At 42.3% G+C, this 15,758-nt stretch overlaps 1 protein-coding gene across 4 annotated transcripts in view; it reads left to right on the top strand.

The window, feature by feature from the left end:
• clstn1 (calsyntenin 1) overlaps positions 1-15,758 on the top strand; it is a 64,462-nt gene that overhangs the window by 37,263 nt on the left and 11,441 nt on the right. For 2 of the 4 annotated variants that reach the window (XM_061976931.1, XM_061976921.1), the window contains 12 exons: positions 589-738; positions 969-1,154; positions 1,241-1,489; positions 4,584-4,705; positions 4,789-4,951; positions 5,095-5,145; positions 7,230-7,387; positions 7,547-7,695; positions 9,775-10,022; positions 14,716-14,886; positions 14,970-15,115; positions 15,197-15,332. In XM_061976931.1, coding sequence (XP_061832915.1) covers positions 589-738; positions 969-1,154; positions 1,241-1,489; positions 4,584-4,705; positions 4,789-4,951; positions 5,095-5,145; positions 7,230-7,387; positions 7,547-7,695; positions 9,775-10,022; positions 14,716-14,886; positions 14,970-15,115; positions 15,197-15,332 — 1,929 coding nt within the window. The remainder of the gene's footprint in view (positions 1-588; positions 739-968; positions 1,155-1,240; positions 1,490-4,583; positions 4,706-4,788; positions 4,952-5,094; positions 5,146-7,229; positions 7,388-7,546; positions 7,696-9,774; positions 10,023-14,715; positions 14,887-14,969; positions 15,116-15,196; positions 15,333-15,758) is intronic. The other 2 variants (XM_061976940.1, XM_061976949.2) reach the window with 1 other exon arrangement.

Below are 15,758 nucleotides of genomic sequence, written 5' to 3'. Positions count from 1 at the left end.
TATATATATATATATATATATATATATATATATATATATATATATATATATATATATATATATCCATTTTCTACCGCTTGTTCCTTGTTATATTTAACTTCCCAAGATAATTTTCATTGCATTTTAGCGGTTTAATGGCAGTTGAAATCATTTACTCTCATCAAAGCTCTGAGAATTATGCGAATGGTTTTCTGGCTTCATTTGGTGGTTAAGGGGCGCAATTACACCAAAACAATATTTTCTTGGGTTTTTTTTATCAACAAAATATGGGATTAATTTGTTTTTTGTGAAAAAAGCCTAATAATATACCATGATTACAGTCTGTTAAAAATAGCAGTGATAATGGGAGTCGTCGCCTAAGGACTAACTGTGTATATCACATTCTAACAAAATTGCGACGAAAATGACAATGCAATTTTATACTTAAAAAAAAAAACTCCCTGGCAAAATTTTAGACTGCTAACCTTCAAACTGAACAATCATATCCCTTAAGGAACACATATAATGCTTGTTTTGGGCCCTGTGGGTGCACAAGGCTGAAACAAACAGTAAATCACACTCTGACTTTTTATCTCTTGTTTTGTTTAGGCTTAATCAAGAACACAGAGAAACTGAACTACGGTAAAGAGCACATGTATAAGTTGACTGTGACCGCTTACGACTGTGGGAAGAACCGTGCCTCCGAGGACGTTTTGGTCAAGATCAGCGTCAAGCCTACCTGCAAACCCAGCTGGCAAGGTATCGACCCTGTCTTTTACCATCGCATTTAATGTGTGGAAAACCCTGTCCCACCAAGATGACTATTGTCAGAAAGCTTAATCTCAGCTCAAGGACATTTTTCCCCCATGTTGTGAAGTGCTTCTTTTTCCATAATTGCTATTGACAAACCCAGTATTGAGTGGTGGAATCTTATCGGTGCTGTTGAAGGACACCTTAGTCACACTGCCGCCCTCATTTCTTGCCCTCAGGCTTCAATAAGAGGATTGAATATGAACCTGGCACAGGCAGCCTAGCTTTGTTCCCCAGCATGCACCTGGAGACATGTGATGAGCCAATCACATCCATAAGAGCCACTATTGAGCTAGAAACCAATCATATCGGAAAGGGCTGTGACCGTGACACCTACTCTGAAAAGTCCCTGCACAAGCTGTGTGGTAAGGGACATTTTTTCCGAGTCACGATGCTGTAAAAAGTGTAAAAAAATTCTACTTGAAATACCACATTTGAATTGTATTTTTAGGAGCGAGCTCTGGTACTGTGGAGCTCCTGCCAGCACCCAGCAGCTCTGTCAACTGGACGGTAGGACTACCCACCGATAACGGCCACGATAGCGACCAGGTGTTTGAGTTCAATGGCACCCAGGCTGTCAAGGTTCCTGATGGCTTGGTGAGCACCAGCCTGAAAGAGCCCTTCACTGTCTCTGTGTGGATGAGACATGGCCCAGGGGCCAATGAGAAGGAGACCATCCTCTGCAACTCTGACAAGACAGGTAATGGCGTAGGAATGCTTACGTCCAGGACGAATTAGGTCTCAGCTATAGATGGGCAACATGTCCCAAAATCTTCATGGATATAAAGATATACTGTATAACACAATATAGTAATTTAAATAAGCCTGGCCCGCTGGCGTGTTCAGTTTGGCCCACGAGACATCACAAGGATAAGTTACATAAGGATACAAGGAATCTGACCCATTGGGTGCCTCCAACATAGTTTTGTGTATCTGACAGTATAATTGCTGCAAGTTTGCCGCCATCTTGTGGACAATGTCAGTAATTCAGGTTAATGACCATGAATTGCACATTGAAGTGTACACAGCACTGCAATTTTATATCTGACCCAATCCAAAACAACCTTTCTCACTTATAACAGCCAATCGGCAGTGCGTATTCAGAGCGCATGTAACAGCCAATCAGCAGTGCGGATTCAGAGTGCATGTAACAGCCTATCAGCAGTGCGGATTCAGAGTGCATGTAACAGCCTATCAGCAGTGCGGATTCAGAGTGCATGTAACAGCCTATCAGCAGTGTGTATTCAGAGCGCATGGAGTCAGTGCTCAGGCAGGCAGAGAGGAGAGAAGGTGGGGTGATCAGATAGGTGTTTAGCGGATGAGCATAAGGCAGTGGATTCCCCCAAAATTATAATAAGCTGATTCAGAGTGCATGTAACAGCCTATCAGCAGTGCGGATTCAGAGTGCATGTAACAGCCTATCAGCAGTGCGGATTCAGAGTGCATGTAACAGCCTATCAGCAGTGTGTATTCAGAGCGCATGGAGTCAGTGCTCAGGCAGGCAGAGAGGAGAGAAGGTGGGGTGATCAGATAGGTGTTTAGCGGATGAGCATAAGGCAGTGGATTCCCCCAAAATTATAATAAACACCTCCCAGTCAACTACTAGTAACATCATTATGAGCCTGTTGACGTTCTAGAAACATAAGCGGCAGCTCAGCTCGCTCGCAGTCCGTGAGGTGAAGGCTAATTAGCTTTTAGCGTAACGTTAGCTCACTGTGCGGTGTGTGTGCATGCGTGTGTGTGTTACGGACACCAAAACCCTGTCTGTCTGAGAGAAAGACAAGCATTATTGACCTACAGTTAACAACTAAGTTATTTCACTTTACCTTTTTCTGTGTTGAAGCAGCAAAAAAGGACATTATGTTAAATGAATAGTTTCCTGAAGCTGTCTCTGATTGTCGATATAATAATGTAACTGCATCATGAAGCCTACATGAACTCCATGGTGTTCAGGTATGAATAGTCTCTCCTATTGCTATTGTACTATTTTTTTCAGCTATACCGGTAGTTACATTAATTATTAGTAATGTAGCAGCCTAGTTTTGAATGGCAGGGTCCCTGCTATCACATGTTGATAAAAATATAACATTTACATAATAAAAATCAACTGCAGGCTTCCCAAATGCTGTAATAAATTAAGCATGATGAGTTGAACATATGTCAGAATGTGGCATAATATTGACATACTTAGTATCTCAGGTAACTAGGACTGTTTTATTTTTACTTTACGGAAAAAATATCGAGATATTACTTTACGGAAAAAATATCGAGATATATATCGTATATCGCCTTTCAGCAAATGGAGCGGAAAACAACCAAAAATTGGAGGCTTCTTCACGCGACGAAGCCGGCCTACTTCACCGCAGTCTGTAGTCTATTGCCCCCCAGGCTGTGGTGGCAGCGACGAAGTGGAGACGTGATGGCGACAGGCCGAGTTACACGAGTCCTTACACCCACCCACCCCCGTCCCCGGTCCCCTCCCCCTGAAGAGTCACCACCTTAACTAACAAATAAAGCCTACACGACACTGTATATGTGTGTAAATAGATATATTAGCCCAATGCGGCCCCCTAGTCAAACAGTTTGGGCATCCCTGATATAAATCATTAAACAACTACCGGTATTTCAAAAGGGGTTACAAAGGTTCCTAATTTGGATGCAGACATATGTGGTAACACATTGCATCTTTCCCAGTTACATTGTTTTCTCAAAACTATTATTCATCTACTTGCTAATTTACTGATAATATCTGGTTGTGCTCTGTTACAACATGGTTCCAACTACACTTATGTTAAATATACTAAACACAGTATTCTCCTACAGTTTTGGGTATCAGGGTATCGATTCAATACCAAGTACTGTAGTTACAGTGGCAGTATCGGCCATACTAATCTGTAAAATGTTCAAGGTCTTTGAATCAATTAGATTTTGATCACAATTAGAATCAGACAAAAACACAGCGATGGCGGTGTAACAATATAAATTATTGAAATGTTCCCTTGTATTACATGCTGTATTTTGAGCAAAGTAAAATCAATAGTGCAAAATAACTAAACAAAAGTAAAAAATTGTAACGGCTTTAATTTCAATATTTTGGTTTCTGCCCTTAAAGTCCTCCAGTGTCAAGGGACTTATTTCCTGAGTTTGTAAAGAATAACAAAAATTACAAAAATGTTTTTGCGACAACTACAAGTATCAATGTAATCACTGTAGTATCGACCATATACTGATAGTATAATTGGTATTTTTACTGTCGATTTGTATCGGTTTTAATAAATGTCCCTCTGCAGTTGAGTTCATAAACTGCCCAAACCAATATTTGAGCAAATATCGCTCTCTCTGCTGTTGGTGTCAGGAAATTGCAGCCTCTTCGCCTCTTAAGTCCACGTTTGTGCTCGGACATGGAATTTCACATTTATTTTTTATTTTTCACCTTTTTTTTTTTTTGCTCACATTTCCATTTTAATCTTTGGTGCTTCATATTACCTGTGTATAAGCTAACACACACTGCCAGTTCTTATTGACTTTAAAGTCTCAGAAATGTGTGCATGGTTCATCAACTTCAGTCCCACTGCTTATATAAGAAGGAGGATTACATCAGAGCGACTGTGTGCTCAACATGAAGCATCTGCACTGCGTGTGATCTCTTTTAGCACCATCCATTCAGTACAGTCTCAGTGGTTTGAAGTTGTATAATTAACAACAAGAGGTGATTTTGATCATTTGTTGAACAAGGTTTCCTCCAAATATACTACAGCTTCATTACGATGTGCTCATATTTTCCCCCCATACAGATATGAACAGGCACCACTATTCCCTCTACGTGCACAACTGCAGGCTCATTCTCCTCCTCCGCCAAGATCCTTCAGAGGCAGAGAACTACAAACCGGCCGAGTTCCACTGGAAACTCGACCAGGTGAGTCCCTGCTGCCAAACCAGGTGGTAGGTAATGTTTTTTTTAAATGGTTTTAACGGTTATGTCCACTGTGTTCTCTGTAGGTGTGTGACAAGGAGTGGCATCACTATGTAGTAAATGTGGAGTTCCCCACCGTGACGCTGTTTGTAGATGGCGCTACTTTTGAACCCTTCCTGGTCACGGAGGACTATCCACTGCATTCCTCCAGGATTGAGACTCAGCTCACCATTGGTGCTTGCTGGCAAGGTAGACTATCAGATATCTTAATTTAATGTTTGCAAAGTAATAACGATCCAATAGATTCTCCAGTGGTAGACGTTGAAACCCTTTCAGCAGATCCTTAACCTTCCTCCCTGTCTTTCCCGACTCTCTTTGTTTCTATCCTCTAGAAAACTCAGGACATGACAATGACACTGAGACAGTCTCTGAGTCTTCCTCAGGTTGCTCCAATTGTTCCGTTCTCAGATACTTCAATGTGTCCGTCATGTCCCACCACTCTTAACTGCATCCTCACTATCCACCTTGACTAGAATGAGTCCTAAACATTCTAGATGCAGACACGGTTGTTTTTGCATCTTCAAGCATGTTGTCATCTGGTTATTGCTGTCTGGCTAATATGATTTTTTTTACATCATCTTCATCCACTAAACATTAAACATAAGAACTCCACAAGACATAAAATACAGTAGTACCTCAACTTACGAGTTTAATTAGTTCTGTGACGGAGCTTTTATCTCAAGGCATTTGTATATCAAGTCTGCCATTGAAATTAATTGAAATCAATTAGTGCTTGGCCCCCAAAACTGCACAATTTTAACACCTAACATGCTTTTTGTTTTAATTATAATAATTTTGAGGTAATAGATATTGTATAAAAACAAAACAATAGAATGTAACCCAGGGGTCGGGAACCTTTTTGGCTGAGAGAGCCATGAAAGCCAAATATTTTCAAATGTACTTCCGTGAGAGCCATATAATATTTTTTAACACTGAATACAACTAAATGCATGCATTTATAAGCAAGACCAACATTTTTAGAGTATAATAAGTCTGTTATTCATTTTGATAACATTGTTATTCTGAAGCTAACCAATAAAAAATAAAATGCTTCTTACCATTAATGCGACTTCTTGAACAGGTGTGGTAGAAAACAGATGAATGGATGAAAATGCATGACAATGTTTTATATTTTGAATGTTATTTTTAACACTGTGATTACCAGCGGAATTATTAATTACTTATTGTAAGCAATGTCAGTTAAGATTTATCTGAGAGCCAGACGCAGTCATCAAAAGAGCCACATCTGGCTCGAGAGCCACAGGTTCCCTACCCCTGATGTAACCATATGTAATAATAATTTACAGTATTTAACATGAAGAGTGGAATTCTACAGTATCTCTTTGCAGCTACTTTTCCGTCAAACACACCATCAGCAGTTTCTCCATATTTTCATGGATAAATATCTTCCGTTTAGATATTTTAACATTCTTGGCTGGCGTTAGACTCATTCTGTTTCAGTGTAGTGCAGACTAGCAGTGATAGGCTCAAATTGCTTTGCTAAGCTCTGTTTTTGATTATTTATTTTGTGTATTTGGTGAATATCATCCATGTCTTCTTCTCAGTGAATTGAATTCTATTTATGTAGCGCTTTTCTCTAATGACTCAAAGCGCTTTACATAGTGAAACCCATTATTTAAGTTACTTTAAACCACTGTGGGTGGCACTCGGAGCAAGTGGGTAAAGTATCTTGCCCAAGGACACTACGGCAGTGACTAGGATGGTATCGAACCGGCGTGGCTCTACCAACCGAGCCACGCCGCCTCAGCACTGTCCTTCACACAAACTTTCTTCCTTCCCATGGTTGTAAAACAAAGTTATGTCCATCTCTACCTATAAGCTAATACTAGCGAGTAAGACTAGATGTTTTGGTCGGCTCTTACAGGGTTCACTAACATTTGCTACGCCAACTAATAGCGGGGATGCTTCTATATAACTCAAATTTCTTCTTGTGTTTTAAAGCATAACAATTAGCCAAGAGACAGCTCTTGTCTTAAAACACTCTTAAATTGAGGCACTCTTAGTTGAGGTATGTCTGTATGCACGTTTTTCTGCTTTTTGAAACAGGAGCTTATTTATGTCAGATAAGGTTGAAGACAGCAGATAAACACACTGGAGTGTTGAATCAAATACATCAGGATGGATACACAAGGATAATTAAGTTTAATGTTTTGATTTTAAATCCATCTTTAAGTGTTTTTGTTTCTGCTCACTCTATTGCGGTCCATTGTAAACGAGCAGTGCCATTAACTGCAGATGCTGCATGAACATAATATGAATGAAACCATCCATTGTTTTTGTTTTTACCTAACGTGCATGAATTTTAATCCGACTGCCTCCACACAGTGAGCCGGCATGCTCAAATGGTAAAAAGTGGTAAATGTTCAAATGTTTGCCAAAAGAACACTAAACTACCCTGTGCTTGTGTGTGTGTGTGTGTCTCTGTTGACCCCTTCAACGTAAATAGGCGGAAATGCACATATGGTCCAGTTTTTCCGTGGAAACCTTGCAGGATTGATGATCCGCTCGGGCAAGCTGGAGAACAAGAAGGTTATCGACTGTTTGTACACTTGCAAGGAGGGCCTGGATGTGCAACTGCCCGAGGAGGTAGCTTCCTCTGTCAAGGTGCAGTGGTGCTTTTAAATCTTTTCTATGTTGATTTTGCAAAACAACCTCAACCCGACTAATGAAATGATTCTTGTAGATTCGTCTTAGGATAGTACAGCTACAGGTGGCCGACAGCCTAGGAAATCTGACCTAACATCTTGCTTACGGCTTCTCTAGGTGGAGTTTAATCCCAACCAGTCCACCCTGACCGTTGAAGGGGACGACATTGATGCATTCGACAAAGTCATGCAGCACATCTCCTACTTAAACTCACGCCAGTTCCCGACACCTGGCATCAGACACCTACGCATCTCCACCACTGTCAAGTAAGTAGGAGGAATCCTTCCTGCAAACAGATTTACCCCGGTTTTAAGTGTGGGGCGGAGGATTGTTGAGGTGAAATTGAGGACAAGCCTAACCACAAAGAGAATTAGCCAACAGGTTTGCGGTTAGAGAACAACAGAATCTGCACTGTGGGTTTCTCTGTTTCTTCACTCCATTGCAATAAACAGGCTTTCACAGAGTGTAATTCCTATTTTATTGTTGCAAGTAGGCCTGGGCCGATCAGTTAATTAAACGATAGATAAAAAAATTACTTAATTGCTTTGCCATCATCGATAAATTGCTATGTCCATGTGTGTTTGTTTTCAAACACGGTGCAAGAGGGTTCAAAATTCTGTGACTCGCTCTCAGCACCTGACTGTGTTTTTTTAATAGCATAATTAAATGGATGAAATGAATCCAGTAGTCAGTCATCCACCATCTTTGTCTTGGAGTGTGGAGGCGGAGGCTGGTTTACACACACAGAATGCCCGGTTACAGCTTCGCTGGTCGTTAGTGAAAAGCACTGCGAGGTAACAAAAATTAGGAGGAGAAAGATGATTGCAAGACCAAATGGGAATAATCTGGTTTCAAACAAGTGAGCAAAATGAGCCCATGAGCACAGACAAACATATAATTGTGCCCAATTTGTTGGAAAGTGGTGGCAATAACACAAAAACAAATATACGTCACTTCAAGATGTTAATATTTATTGTAGTGCATTTTTTCCTAACATGCATTGAGACTTTGTTTGAGTTTTATTGTTTACTTATTTAGGATAAATAAAAGTTATTGAGATTCCAATGACAATGTTAGAATTTTTTTTAATGCAAAATCAGTTTATTGCGTGTGAAAGTGATACTTTCATAATAATTATTATTATTTTTATTATTAATATTATTATACATTCCAGTGGAATCTCGATTTACGAACTTACTTGGTTCTTGAACATGGTTCGTAAACCAAACAGTTTGTATAGTGAAGCAGTGTTTCCTATAAGAATAACAATGTAAAAATTAAAAATTTGTTCTAGCCTTGACCAAAGTCCCTATTTTAGTAAAAAAAAAAAAATGCACACTTTAAAGACACTATAATGTGCAAATATATTGTATATGTATTTGTATATACTGTATATGTATACATATAGATATAGATACCAACATAAGGGGGTAGTAGCTCAAGTACCGGTATTTATTTTTTTATCCAAGCACAACAACATTACAGCAAGCTTAGATGCTAACCACACACATGCACACAAAAGTCTTGTTGGCATGCTCCAAAACGTTAATCACTATGTTGTTAAAATATAGAACGAAAGAAAGAAAATAATTTTACCTTGTGTTGGCCAACATTTGTAGCACTATTAAACACACTGGATGTTTTGCAGTGATAAAGGAGCAGTGGTTTCACAGAGTCACCTATAGCAGTGTGAGACGATCCTTCATCGGCTTGTGTTCCAGTAGTGCCTTCTCCTTCGCTGTAATAAAGGTCTGCTGTTAAAAAAAAAATGTAGGTCTCATCACAATTAAAGACTTGCTGCGGAACAAATCCCCCTTCGCCGATTAATTCTTCGAAATTAAGGTGCCTCAAGCCGCAGGCTAACTAGCTAAAACACTAGCTTAAAGTGGTTGTCTGGCAACCTGAAGTTATACAGTGAGACTATGAGAGTTTGGACACATTTAAAGTGTTTCTAATCACGCAAAGTGATCTCTAAGACAGGCTGACACAGCTCTGACTAGCACAAGGTACGACAATTGTGGAATTAAGTCAGAAGTGCCGCTCACGTCAAAACTCTTTCAAATGGTCTGTCTGTATAATGCTGACATTTATATAATTTATGGGCAATAATTTGTGGGACAATATATTCACCAGCTAAATATGTTATCGGCCCAGGCCTATTTGTAACGCATTTATGTAAAAAAAAAATGTTTGTAACAATCTTCCCAAATACTTTTCTTATTTCCCTAAATTTGAGTTATTTTTTCTGTTACTGCTGATATGTATCCTTACAAATAACACAGGTATGGCTCGCTTTCGAGGCGCACTTAATCCAAGTAAAAAATAATGCTTCCGTCTTGCCACAGATGCTTCAACGAGGAGTCCTGCGTGACCATGCCGGAGGCTGAAGGTTACGTGATGGTGCTGCAGCCCGAGGAGCCCAAGATCAGCCTGAGCGGCATCGACCACTTCGCTCGCAGCGCTGCCGAATTTGAGAGCCCGGAGGGCGTGACGCTATTCCCAGAGCTACGCATCGTTAGCACCATCACCCGAGAGGTAGAGGCTGACGCGACAGATTCTGAAGCCACAGAGGGAGCTGACGATGACCCCACAGGTACGAGAAATCCGCTTTTTTTTAATCCCACATTCCTCACTTAATCTGTATTATTCACAGTAAGTAACCTGAGTCTTTGATGTTTTAAGTTGCATAAAACAGTGATGTTGGTGGTGCTACCTTCCCGCCCTAATGGGCAAACACACAGCACAACACAGTAGGAGGATTATGTCCTGTTGCCAAAGGGATTGGACAACGTGAGCAACAGATAAGTTGTTTACTCCTTTATGGGAGGCCATCTGTTAGCTTTGTAGTGTTACTGTATGAGCTGAGATCAGGAGACATTAGGTCTGCATGGAGGGTGACACAGAAACTGGAATTTGATGTCCTTAAGTGAGGAGGTCTTTACACCTCACACAAGCTACAAATCGTGACTTCCACAGATATTACACCATTTTATACTTTTTGTGAGATAAATGTAGGTGTTGAGGTGGAAATTAGTTTTCATTTAGTATTTGTACTCATTGCCAGTGATGACAAGTTGATAACAGCTGTGAAAAGTTTATTATGGCCTCCCCAAAGTAGACACACAATTTGAAGGACTGCAATTTGCCAACTACACTGCCAGGTAGTTATTTTCTCATAGAGCCTTTATTCTCTCGCATATTGGAACACATGCATCCATGTCTAGTGGGCTACATAGTGGTTGTCCGTGCCTTTTTATGTAATACAGTGGAACCTCAATGTATGAACGGGTTTGTAAATAAAGAAGTTTGTATGTTTGTAAACATGGTGAGGCTGCGTTTAGGTTTTATGCTCCTAAAATCTGGAATAGTCTTCCAGAAGATCAGAGACAGCCCTCATTGTTGGCAATGTTCAAATCCAGGCTGAAAACATTTTTATTCAGTTGTGGATATGACAACTGAAATTATTTTATCCACACTTTTTGATTTAAATTTGAATTATGATTGTTTTATGATTAGGGTTTATGATTTTAACTTGAATTATGATTTTTTTGTTTTTTTTGTTGCCTTTTGTAGTTTTTTTAAAGCACTTTGAATTGCCTTTTGTACGCATTGTGCTCTATAACTACACTTGCTTTGCCTTGTATATTGAATACAATTCCCCCATAATTATCAATATATACAAGCCTCGACAAAAGTCGATATTTTAGTAAAGGTTTGTACACTCTCTCACAGTCTCACTTTCTTCAGCCCTGTGGTGCACTCACAGAATGATATGACAAAACTCCTTAACTTAAACAGTAATCTCGCCACAATGATTAAGAATAAACAATAAAATCCACATCACACTTCTTGGCGTGCAGCGGAAGGGAGGGTGAGGGCGCTTGGAGGCACTGTCGTACAACGTTATGGATACTTCCTGAAAGTTTCAAAACACACATTGCTTGTCCATTACTTTTTTTGGACTCATATTGAGTTAGCAAAACTTTAAAAATGTTTGTAAAAGGCTAAAAAAAAGTAGCACTAAGCATATTAGCTAACGCCTACAACACTGACGAACAAGGAGCACCAGGAATCGACCAGCCCACTTTCAATGGCTATGCTGCCGGGCACACAATAGGTGAGACGCTGGTCTGTGGTTCACAAATCAAAACAACAAGGGGTCCGTAAATGGAGGTTCAGTTGTAATGGCAAACTAATAATGTGTAACCTATATGTGTTTACAAAGTAAATAAAGGTAGGTCTTTAAGTAATAAGCCTGCTGTGCTTTTTTACTGCATACACACTGGCACAATAGTTTCTTATAATTTAGTTTTCAACCCATCCATCCATCCCTTTTCTACAACCCTTTTTTATTTAAATCTTTTCAAGGGACGTGTTGCCAGCTATTTAGACCAGAGGTGCCCAACCTTTTCCCACTGAGGGCCACTGATTGATAAATCAAAGGATGCCGGGGCCATTTTTGTAGTTTTTAACCTTCAAAACCAGTACTACATACCGGTAAATATCCATCCATCCATCCATCTTCTTCCGCTTATCCGAGGTCGGGTCGCGGGGGCAGCAGCTTAAGCAGGGAAGCCCAGACTTCCCTCTCCCCAGCCACTTCGTCCAGCTCTTCCTGTGGGACCCCGAGGCGTTCCCAGGCCAGCCGGGAGACATAGTCTTCCCAACGTGTCCTGGGTCTTCCTCGCGGCCTCCTACCGGTCGGACGTGCCCTAAACACCTCCCTAGGGAGGCGTTCGGGTGGCACCCTGACCAGATGCCCGAACCACCTCATCTGGCTCCTCTCGATGTGGAAGAGCAGCGGCTTTACTTTGAGCTCCTCCCGGATGGCAGAGCTTCTCACCCTATCTCTAAGGGAGAGCCCCGCCACCCGGCGGAGGAAACTCATTTCGGCCGCTTGTACCCGTGATCTTGTCCTTTCGGTCATAACCCAAAGCTCATGACCATAGGTGAGGATGGGAACGTAGATCGACCGGTAAATTGAGAGCTTTGCCTTCCGGCTCAGCTCCTTCTTCACCACAACGGACCGATACAGCGTCCGCATTACTGAAGACGCCGCACCGATCTGCCTGTCGATCTCACGATTCACTCTTCCCTCACTCGTGAACAAGACTCCGAGGTACTTGAACTCCTCCACTTGGGGCAAGATCTCCTCCCCAACCCGGAGATGGCACTCCACCCTTTTCCGGGCGAGAACCATGGACTCGGACTTGGAGGTGCTGATTCTCATCCCAGTCGCTTCACACTCAGCTGCGAACCGATCCAGTGAGAGCTGAAGATCCTGGCCAGATGAAGCCATCAGGACCACATCATCTGCAAAAAGCAGAGACCTAATCCTGCAGCCACCAAACCAGATCCCCTCAACGCCTTGACTGCGCCTAGAAATTCTGTCCATAAAGGTTATGAACAGAATCGGTGACAAAGGGCAGCCTTGGCGGAGTCCAACCCTCACTGGAAACGTGTCCGACTTACTACCGGCAATGCGGACCAAGCTCTGGCACTGATCATACAGGGAGCGGACTGCCACAATCAGACAGTCCGATAACCCATACTCTCTGAGCACTCCCCACAGGACTTCCCGAGGGACACGGTCGAATGCTTTCTCCAAGTCCACAAAACACATGTAGACTGGTTGGGCAAACTCCCATGCACCCTCAAGGACCCTGCCGAGAGTATAGAGCTGGTCCACAGTTCCACGACCAGGACGAAAACCACACTGTTCCTCCTAAATCCGAGGTTCGACTATCCGGCGTAGCCTCCTCTCCAGTACACCTGAATAGACCTTACCGGGAAGGCTGAGAAGTGTGATCCCACGATAGTTAGAACACACCCTCCGGTTCCCCTTCTTAAAGAGAGGAACCACCACCCCGGTCTGCCAATCCAGTGGTACCGCCCCCGATGTCCACGCGATGCTGCAGAGTCTTGTCAACCAAGACAGCCCCACAGCATCCAGAGCCTTAAGGAACTCCGGGCGGATCTCATCTACCCCCGGGGCCTTGCCACCGAGGAGCTTTTTAACTACCTCAGCAACCTCAGCCCCAGAAATAGGAGAGCCCACCACAGACTCCCCAGGCACTGCTTCCTCATAGGAAGACGTGTTGGTGGGATTGAGGAGGTCTTCGAAGTATTCCCTCCACCGATCCACAACATCCGCAGTCGAGGTCAGCAGAACACCATCCTCGCCATACACGGTGTTGATAGTGCACTGCTTCCCCTTCCTGAGGCGGCGGATGGTGGTCCAGAATTGCTTCGAAGCCGTCCGGAAGTCGTTTTCCATGGCCTCACCGAACTCCTCCCATGTCCGAGTTTTTGCCTCTGCGACCGCTGAAGCCGCACACCGCTTGGCCTGTCGGTACCTGTCCGCTGCCTCAGGAGTCCTATCAGCCAAAAGAACCCGATAGGACTCCTTCTTCAGCTTGACGGCATCCCTCACCGCCGGTGTCCACCAACGGGTTCTAGGATTACCGCCACGACAAGCACCAACTACCTTGCGGCCACAGCTCCAATCAGCCGCCTCGACAATAGAGGCGCGGAACATGGTCCATTCGGACTCAATGTCCAGCACCTCCCTATTTTTTAAAGAACTAAAAAATGCAATTTTGTTATGAAATTTGGTGTGAATGCTGAAGAGCCAAAGCCGAACTGAAATGCTAACAGTTCGCACATTAGCCTGATAGCATCGGGTATCAAAAAACAAGAGCAAAATGAGCTAAACAAGCTATCATGCTAAAAACATGCTAAAAGTTAGCATTAGTGAAATACCAAAATATATGACACTGAGTTGTATACCTGCTAAATTAGGTTAAAAAAAGCTAGCATTCGCTAAAATGCTAACTGTACCATGTGTAAAGTACCAAAATACATTACTCTGAGGTGTGTATGTGCAAAATGCGAGCATGTTAAGGTTAACATGCATCAAGTTTCAAAATATGACAGGTGTATGTCTATAAAGTTAGCTTTAAAAATATTTTGTCAAGTAACTAAATATTTGACGCTGAGGTGTATACCTGCAAATTTTGCAAAAAAGATAGCATGGTCATATTAGAAGGCTAACGTATGTGCCGCGGGCCATAAAAAAAGTAGCTAGAGGCCGCAAATGGCCCCCGGGTACTATGAATTTTTATTTCATAGTACATCTATACTGCTATATAAGATGTACATGGACTACTTTAAAGTATGTTTTTCTTTAGTCTTTTGAGAAGATGGGAGGAGTGTTGTCACTCTTACGCATTGACTTATTTGTCTTTCAAAAATAACATTCTTGCTTGATCTCACTTCTCCTTCAGTGCAAGAGACAGTGGTGTCTGAGGAGATCATGCACAACCTGGACACATGCGAGGTGACTGTGGTGGGAGATGAACTGGATGCGGAGCACGAGGGTCTGGAGGTGGACATGTACCAGCTGCAGCAGCGCGGCCTGGAGATGAGCTCCTCCCACATTGGCCTGGTCATTACAGGTATGAACAGTAACAGGAAGGATTACCTTATTTTTCCCCCCTGCATGTATTTTTGTCCGCTGACTCATGCATTTGTGCTCCAGGCGTGAACACCATGGCCAACTATGAGCAGGTCCTGCATCTTATCCGCTACAAGAACTGGCACACCGAGGCGCTCTTTGACAGGAAATTCAAACTCGTATGCTCTGAGCTCAACAGGCGCTACATCAGCAATGACTTCAAGGTGGAGGTAAGACGGCACTTAGTCCTCACCACGGTCACAGCTCATCTCCAAGTTTATTGACATGTTGTGTGTGTTTCTTCGTTCCAGGTGAATGTGATCCACACAGCCAACCCCATGGATCACGTGAACAGTGCCATGGTGCAGCCCAACTTCATCAACCCCGTGCACCATGCCTCTGTGGACCTGTCTGGTCACAACCTTGTCAACGCACACCAGGCCTCAGGTACTGCATGTGGAAGCCTTACTTAACTACAATCCTGCTCACATGCACACTCCCCAGCTTCATACACATAGTCACTACCACTGTTAAGTTAATCAGGGGCAGCTATTTATAGAGGAACTGCACTTTTTGGGGAATTTTGCCAATCATCCACAATCCTTATGTGAGACAAGAACACACATCCTTCCCTTTATGTGCATACTAAATAGTAAAAAACTGCTTGTACTCGGTGGCTAACAATGCAGGTATATGGGATTCCAAAAACCGGCAACAACGCTCCATTTACATGCCGTGACCTGCATGTTAACCAAGCTATAGCGACTTTGTTATAACACTGCTGTATTTTCCGGACTATAGATATATATAATCCGCACCCACTAAAATTTAGAAGAAAAAAATATTGTTCAATATATAAGATGCACGGACTAT

This window comes from Nerophis lumbriciformis, linkage group LG01, assembly GCF_033978685.3.
Source record: "Nerophis lumbriciformis linkage group LG01, RoL_Nlum_v2.1, whole genome shotgun sequence".
NCBI classification, from domain to species: domain Eukaryota; kingdom Metazoa; phylum Chordata; class Actinopteri; order Syngnathiformes; family Syngnathidae; genus Nerophis; species Nerophis lumbriciformis.
The sequence above is the reverse complement of the archived record's forward strand: the minus strand, read 5'-3'. Positions and strand labels throughout refer to the sequence as shown.